At 41.8% G+C, this 8,849-nt stretch overlaps 1 protein-coding gene across 1 annotated transcript; it reads right to left on the bottom strand.

Annotated features, from left to right (window-relative positions):
* Positions 1-1,846: 1,846 nt before the first annotated feature.
* Positions 1,847-4,055, bottom strand: LOC124022596 (myeloid zinc finger 1-like). The gene is made up of 2 exons (XM_046337412.1): positions 3,929-4,055; positions 1,847-3,399 (listed from the first exon to the last, which is right to left on the bottom strand). The coding sequence occupies exon 2, from the start codon at positions 3,374-3,376 to the stop codon at positions 2,531-2,533; it is 846 nt and encodes a 281-aa protein (XP_046193368.1). The 5' UTR covers positions 3,377-3,399; positions 3,929-4,055; the 3' UTR covers positions 1,847-2,530.
* Positions 4,056-8,849: the final 4,794 nt, after the last annotated feature.

The following is an 8,849-nucleotide window of genomic DNA, read 5'->3' on the forward strand; positions in this document are numbered from 1 at the left end:
AAATGCGTGGACAGAGTCCAGGAGCCAAGATGATTTAGATGTACTCTGTCATTCCCGTAGAGCATCTTCTGTTTCCAGGTGTCAAAGTTATCTATGAAAGTTATTCCAACAGAGCTATAGTAAACGTTACTCCGTCCATATCTCTGGACGATATCCAAACAGGGATCTAACTAGAGCTAGTCAAGCTCATAACCCAGAACTAGATCCATAACAGTTGGTGATGGTAATAACCCACTTCTAGCACTGCTGATGCATATCAAATGTTATGTTTCACATAAGCACAATTTAGTGTTTACATGTTGTTGCAAGACAAGCATAATATAGCGAAGCAAGATGGGTGCCTCTAACCTTTTTTAATACTGAAGATAAGTGATAGACATGTCTGCTGTAATACAGAGGCTGATACAAAGTACTTTACAGTATTTATCACACCAGTATTTTATGTTAGCTGAGCCAATATTTCTAAGCATGCCTACATTCACTTTAAGGGGAGTCTCGTGACATGATAGAAAGAAAAACAAATACACTACATGACCAAAAGTATGTCGAACATCTCAATCCAAAATCATGGGCATTAATATGGAGTTAATTAATTAATATAATATTCATTATAAATAATTAATTCAATTATTAATTAATTATTAATAATATTCATATCTCCCTTTGCTGCTATAACAGCCTCCACTCTTCTGGGAAGGCTTTCCACTAGAGGTTGGAACATTGCTGCAGGGACTTGCAGCAATGCAGAGCATTAGTGAGGTCGGGCGATTAGGCCTGGCTCGCAATCAGCGTTCCAATTAATCCCAAAAGTGTTCGATGGCGTTGAGGTCAGGGCTCTGTGCAGGCCAGTCAAGTTCTTCCACACCAATATCGACACAGGGGCATTGACATGCTGAAACAGGAAAGGGCCAACCCAAGCTATTGCCACAAAGTTGGAAGCATAGAATCATCTAGAATATAATTGTGTGCTGTAGCGTTAAGATTTCCCTTCACTAGATCTAAAGGGCTTAGCCTGAACCATGAACAGTCCCAGACCATTATTCCTCCTCCACCAAACTTTACAGTTGGCACTATGCATTGGGGCAGGTAGCGTTCTCCTGGTATCCACCAAATCCAGATTTGTCCGTTGGAATGCCAGATGGTGAAGCGCAATTCATCACTCCAGAGAACGCGTTTCCCCTGCTCTAGAGTCCAATGACGGCGAGCTTAACACCACTCCAGCCGACGCTTTGCATTGCGCATGGTGATCTTATGCTTGTGTACGGTTGCTCAGCCACGGAAACCAATTTCATGAAGCTCCCGATTAACAGTTCTCATGCTGATGTTGCTTCCAGAAGCAGTTTGGAACTTGGTAGTAAGTTTTGTAACCCGAGGACCGACGATTTTACACTCTTCAGCATACGGCGGTCCCGTTTGGTGAGTTGTGTGACCTACCACTTTGCTGCTGAGCAGTTGTCGCTCCTAGACATTTTCATTTCACAATAACAGCAGTTACAGTTGACTGGGAAACTCCAGCTGGGCAGAAATTTGACAAACTGACTTGTTGGAAAGGTTGCATCCTATGATGGTGCTATGTTGAAAGCGCTTCAGTAAGGCCATTCTACTGCCAATGTTTGCCTATAGAGATTGCATGGCTGTGTGCTCGATTTTACACGCTTGTCAGCAAAGGGTGTGTCTGAGGTAGCGCGATCCACTAATTTGAAGGGGTGTCCACATCATTCATTTATATATATAGTAAAGTGTTATAGCAAGAAATTAGTAAACCCATTATCAATTTTTTTAAAAATACATATTTACAATCTACAGCCTGAGGTAGTTATGCAGAACTCAAATCAGAGACAATATATCATTTCATAGCAGTTTGACAGACTCTGGAACTTTAATTGTTTCTCCAATTCAACAGAATTATTCACTTAACACGGACTATAGATATTCCTAATTCATAAACAAAAAAACTCAGGATTATTTACATGTACATACATTGGTGAGGGCAATTTCTGGACAATTTAATGGTTGAGAACCAGCAAGAAACACTACAGGCCTATGATTGTAATCTAAAAAGTGGATGAACATGATTTGTTATAAAAATGAGTTTTGAATGTGTAACAGAAGATTGTCTCTACATTAAATGACTTGCTGTTAAACTGTCTAATTAGCCCTTTCTTCACAATGGATTAAGTATAATTGAATGAATCATAAACCAAAAAATATAGACACTAAAGTAACACCAACAAAAACTTGTTACGATCTAAGGCAAAACCATAACATTTCAGAGGACTGTTAACCATTTTAAATGCTTGACAAAATATTTTCTAATCATTATCACTGGGGAGAGAAAGTTCTTATTTTCTCAAACTCAATGAAGGAATAAATACCAAAATCATGATGTGATGCAAAACAAGTGTTTAGGTATAAGTCCTTTTATGAAACAGTGCATCCACATGGGTGGAGAAGAAACAGAACAATGTTCATATTGTTTAAAAAAAAATCATGATCTAACTGATTATCCCATTTGTTTCATCATGCAGGATCAAAGAATAACCTCGATGTCATACGCAACTTTTTGCAATTTTTCTCTAGTTAACAACACAGGCCAAAGTTCCTCTTGAGGCACAGAATGTACTTTCTCTGCTGTGCCTGGATGCTTGACTCTCCTCTTTTTCTTTTTCTTCTTAGAATGATCATGTTTGGTTGAGAGATTATGGCTCTTCTTGTTAAGCTTCTTAAGCTGCTTGGGTGTGAGTGTGACCTGAATGGGAGGTGTGGGTTGCATCGTGGGCATTGATTCGAACCCAGGTCGAGGCTCGAGGTCAGGTTGAGGTATGCCATTGGGGTACTCGTGACGCTGGCAGAAGAGTACGCCACACTTTCGGCAGCGGTACGCCTCCTCTTTGGCATGGATGGTGTGGTGACGCTTTAGGTTGTGGTGTGTGGTGAACGAGCGCTCACACTGGTCGCAAGGAAAGGGGCGCTCCCCAGTGTGAACCCGCTGGTGCTCAGTGTAGTGGCTGCGGCTCAGGAAACGTTTCCCACACACACCACAGGGAAAGGGCCTTTCTTCGTCGTGGAACTGTTTGTGTCTCACCATCTGAGGAAAAGAGAAGAAGTTCTGGCCGCACACCTCACAGGTAAATCCTCCAACTGGGATGGCATGGTGCGAAGGTGGCATTAGCAGAGTGGGGGGCCGCTTGTATGGTTTTAGGGAAGGTTCTGGTACGATAAAAGGAGTCGATGGGACACTCCGTTTTTGTACTTTCAGGTTACCAGTAGATTCTGTTTGAAGAATAGCCATTGCAGCCTCACGCACTTTGAAAACTGCAGCACCTGCTGCAGCCCTCTTGCCCAACCCAACGGGCCCAATTTCTTGGTCAGCCATGTCTACCTACTCCACCCAAAACCCTGGCAAAAAAAGATGAGTCAGACAAAATAAATTAGAGGTAAAAGGACAGAAAACTCTAAAGTACAGTAAAAAAAAAAGAAAGAAGTTTGATGTTAACAATGAAACATGTGCCCATACCATAGGACAAATATAGGATATATATTTAGCCATTTGTAATACTGCAATGTAGCTAACTAACAGTATTAAGATATTGTTCACCTAGCTAGTTACCCAGTGTATCTTCGTACCTTCAAACAAACTTACTGTAAACTGAAATGCGTGTCAAGTACAGAACGACACTGCGACTGGTTGTAACTAACTATCAAGAAAGAGCGTGGATTGTAGCTAACGTTAGCTTCCTATGATAGCTTGCTAGAATAGCTAATAACATTTGTGTTGGCTCGTTGTAGCTAATCGTTAGTTAGCAAGCAGCTAAAGCGACGAGGCAGATTTTTCAAGAGGGTTGCTGGACCATCAACATTTGCACGTCTGCAATTCATATACACATATGTTATACAAAGAGGTGGCAGTTAATTGAAAAATACTTACAAAAAATAACGTTTAAACACTATAAAGGTGTCAGATGAAATTACACAAACGACAGCAAACTATGCAACTTTCATGGCAGTGTCGAGCGCTTTTTGTATGTTAGGTGCATCACTTACACACTCCCCCAGAAACTTAAGCACCCAATTTTGGTCCCCGTGTATGGCTGTAATGGTTCCGTTCCTACAGTACGTAATGGCTGTACTGGTTCCGTTCCTACAGTACATGCATACGCCTTTAAAAATATCGATGTGGATCTATTATAACAAGTTACAATATGATGATATCTATATAACAGGTTTTGCGTAGTTTTTTTTTACACGTCAACACACCTGCAACTAGCCTAAACAGCCGATAGAGGTCACCATTGATCTGTTTCTAGACGGCTCACTATAAAAAATAGAAAATAAACGACAGGTAAATAACGACCACTAGCGCCTGTGCAGGCTAACTTGCAACCTGGCCGTGAACGTGTTGTCTTTGCTGTGTTTGAGAGCATCAATTCTGCGAGCATCAATTCTGCTCAGGCGTGAAAGTAAGATGTTTTTAAATCACATCTGTGTGTAGACTAATATAATTGAACAAATAATTTAAGAACCATTTTTTAAAATTCAGTCTCCCTCACAAGTTGGTGCTTGATGCAGTTCTTCGAGTATTTCGCCAGGTGTCACTGTTGTCTGAACAATACAAATGGTTGTGAAAAGATTTATACTCCCTATCATTTAGGATTACACAAATTGCTTAATTTTTGACCCAAATAAGCCGAGAGGAAGCACACCATTTTTAAAAAACAAGGCATATCAGTTAAGAACAAATTCTTATTTTCAATGACGGCCTAGGAACAGTGGATTAACTGCCTGTTCAGGGGCAGAACGACAGATTTGTACCATGTCAGCTCGGGGATTTGCACTTTCAGTTACTCGTCCAACGCTCTAACCACTAGGCCACAATAAAGTGTCTATAAACATAGACATAACCTATCGCTGGGGAATTCATATGGTATAGTCATAACCAGCACTGCACAGCACAAAACATCAGAAGGCAGTACTGTTCACACATTTGTTTGTTTGTTTGTGTGTGTGCATGCCCGAGTGTGTGCTCGAGTGTGTGTGTGCATGAGAGAGAATGATAGGAGTAGTTTAACACCACCCCTCTGCACCTATGCCCCTGGGTGATCTTCACAGTACTGTTCTGGGTGAATGCAACTGGGACTTCTGATAGACTGCACTCCAGACACAAGTGTGAAAATTGATCTATCATGCTGCTTCTGAAAGTTAAATCAATATATGTTTCATTTTATTCTCATTGTCATGCTGGGAGAAACAGCAGACCCCTACTAACACTAGTCTAGAACAAAACTGTGTCTTAAACTACTGTAACATTCTGTGTAATACATTATCTATTGAATGTGTTTGGAGACATAGCTGTGGAGATGCATAGATAATCTGCCTCTTGTAGAGTATGTTGTGTGTGTGTGTAAATATTTATTCAATTGTGTTTACATAACAATCCAAACCAGAATTTGGTTCAGTGGCTCATTCAAAAAAGGACTGTTGTGTCAGCTTGTATCTGAAGAGAAACAACTAGGCAGCATTAACCCCTCCTCCCTCTATCTCAAGGTAACACTTCCATCTGCCCCTTCCTCTTCTTGCCAATCTAAAAATTCCCTCAATAGCCATGACTCTGTTATCCTTATTGTTGTTCTGTGATTCTATCTCCATCTCTCTATCTATCTCCTCCTTTTAAAAAAAACATCCCCATCTGTCCCTCAATACCTAAACAGTGGTCTGAAAGGTATTTCAAATAACCAATATTTGATCTCCATTTCCCATCTGGCCAGATGGCACCCCGACTCTGTTGTTTTATTGCGGCATTTTTCATGCCATAGTCAAGGTGATTTCCCATCTGGCCAGATGGCACCCCGACTCTGTTGTTTTATTGCGGCGTTATTCATGCTATAGTCAAGGTGATTTCCCATCTGGCCAGATGGCACCCCGACTCTGTTGTTTTATTGCAGCGTTATTCATGCCATAGTCAAGGTGATTTCCCATCTGGCCAGATGGCACCCCGACTCTGTTGTTTTATTGCAGCGTTATTCATGCCATAGTCAAGGTGATTTCCCATCTGGCCAGATGGCACCCCGACTGTTGTTTTATTGCGGCGTTATTCATGCCATAGTCAAGGTGATTTCCCATCTGGCCAGATGGCACCCCGACTCTGTTGTTCTATTGCGGCGTTATTCATGCCATAGTCAAGGTGATTTCCCATCTGGCCAGATGGCACCCCGAATCTGTTGTTTTATTGCGGCGTTATTCATGCCATAGTCAAGGTGATTTCCCATCTGGCCAGATGGCACCCCGAATCTGTTGTTTTATTGCGGCGTTATTCATGCCATAGTCAAGGTGATTTCCCATCTGGCCAGATGGCACCCCGACTCTGTTGTTTTATTGCGGCGTTATTCATGCCTTAGTCAAGGTGATTTCCCATCTGGCCAGATGGCACCCCGACTCTGTTGTTTTATTGCGGCGTTATTCATGCCATAGTCAAGGTGATTTCCCATCTGGCCAGATGGCACCCCGACTCTGTTGTTTTATTGCGGCGTTATTCATGCCATAGTCAAGGTGATTTCCCATCTGGCCAGATGGCACCCTGACTCTGTTGTTTTATTGCGGCGTTATTCAGGCCATAGTCAAGGTGATTTGCCATCTTTCTTTTCTCTTCCAAGTGTGATCATTCATACATGGTGTTTCCCTCCATTGCTCTCTCCATCTCTCAAAACAGTCTGGTCTCATATACTAAATGTAACATAGTAAATGTAAATTCGGGACACTCAAACTAGTATGATATGTTAGGTTTGGTGTGGTGTGGTTACATAACAGAAGGTTACTGAAGGTAAAAAGGAACGTAGGGTGGTTGGTCGGGGTGGATGGATGAGCATATAATGTGATCATATGAATCTCATCATGGACAACTTTTGCATTTTATCTAATCAGCAACTTTGCAACTAATTACTACTTCTTAGCAACTTTACTACTACAGTGCCTTTGGGAAGTATTCAGACCCCTTGACTTTTTCCACATTTCTGTTACGTTATAGCCTTATTCTAAAATTCATTCAATTGTTTTTTCCCCTCACCAATCTACACTCAATACCCCATAATGGCTAAGCAAAAACAGCCCCCCCCCCCCCAGAGCCGTGTCTTGACACAATCCTGTCTCGGAGCTCTACAAACAGTTCCTTCGACCTCAGTACTTAATTTTTGCTCTGACATGCACTGTCAACTGTGGGAACATATATGGACAGATGTGTCCCTTTCCAAATTATGTTCAATCAATTTAATTTACCACAGGTGGACTCCAATCAAGTTGTAGAAACATCTCAAGGATGATCACTGGGAACAGGATTAACCTGAGCTCAATTTCAAGTCTCATAGCAAAGGGTCTGAATACTTGTGTAAATAAGGTATTCATTTTTGTACTTTTAATACATTTGCAAAAATGCATAAAAATCTGTTTTCGCATTGTCATTATGGGATATTGTGTGTAGATGGCTGAGGAACTGTTTTTATTTAATCAATTTTAGAATAAGGCAGTAACGTAACAATATGTGGAAAAATTCAAGGGATCTGAATAGTTTCCGAAGGCACTGTACTTAGCATGTTAGCTAACCCTTCTCCTAACCCTAACATTAACCATTTAACCTAACTCCTAATGTTAACCGTAACCCTAATTCCTAACCTAGTTAGCATTAGCCACCTAGTTAACGTTAGCCTTAGCCACCTAGCTAACATTAGCCTTAGCCACCTAGCTAACATTAGCAACAATAAATATGATTTCATAACATATTGTACGTTTGTAAATTCGTAACATATTATTGTCACACCCTGATCTGTTTCACCTGCCTTTGTGATCATCTCCACCCCCTCCAGGTGTCACTTATTATCCCCGGTCTATATATCCCAGTGTTTCCTATCTCACTGTGCCAGTTCGTCTTGTTTGCCAAATTAACCAGCGTCTTTCCTTGCTCCTATTGTTTCCCCCATTCTCTTTTGTTTCTAGTCCTCCTGGTCTCCTCTTGCCTGTCCTGACTCCAAACCCGCCAGCCTGACCACTCTGCCTGTTCTGTCTTCAAGCCTGCCTATTTTTAAAATGTTATTTTACCTTTATTCAACTAGGCAAGTCAGTTAAGAACAAATTCTTATTTTCAATGACTGCCTAGTGGGTTAACTGCCTGTTCAGGGGCAGAACGACAGATTTGTACCTTGTCAGCGTTGGGGTTTGAACTTGCAACCTTCCAGTTACTAGTCCAACACTCTTACCACTAGGCTACCCCCTATTCCCCTATTCCCTTGTATTGTTTGGACTCGGATCTGGTTACTGAACCCCTGCCTGGCCTGACCTCGGGGCTGTTGGACTCGGACCAAAACAGAGTTGATGAACTCTTGCCTGTCCTCGACCTACCTTTTGCCTACCCCTTGGATTAATAAATATCGGAGCTCAATGACTATTGTAGCTGGAAACTGCAGATTTTTAATGGAATATCTAAATCAGTGTACAGAGGCCCATTATCAGCAACCATCACTCCTGTGTTCCAATGGCACATTGTGTTAGCTAACCCAAGTTTATCATTTCAAAAAAGGCCAATTGATCATTAGAAAACCCTTTTGCAATTATGTTAGCACAACTGGCGAATTCATTAAATAGTCCCCGCAAAACACAAGTCTCAACATCAACAGTGAAGAGGCGACTCATCCACCTCTGGCCTGCTCGCCTCCCTACCACTGAGGAAGTACAGTTCCCGCTCAGCCCAGTCAAAACTGTTCGCTGCTCTGGCCCCCCCAATGGGGGAACAAACTCCCTCACGACGCCAGGACAGCGGAGTCAATCACCACCTTCCGGAGACACCTGAAACCCCACCTCTTTAA

This window comes from Oncorhynchus gorbuscha, linkage group LG03, assembly GCF_021184085.1.
Source record: "Oncorhynchus gorbuscha isolate QuinsamMale2020 ecotype Even-year linkage group LG03, OgorEven_v1.0, whole genome shotgun sequence".
NCBI classification, from domain to species: domain Eukaryota; kingdom Metazoa; phylum Chordata; class Actinopteri; order Salmoniformes; family Salmonidae; genus Oncorhynchus; species Oncorhynchus gorbuscha.

What these genes read in the sequence shown, in the direction of transcription:
- LOC124022596 (XM_046337412.1), bottom strand. Translation starts at nt 3,376, where the DNA reads ATGGCTGACCAAGAAATTGGGCCCGTTGGGTTGGGCAAGAGGGCTGCA.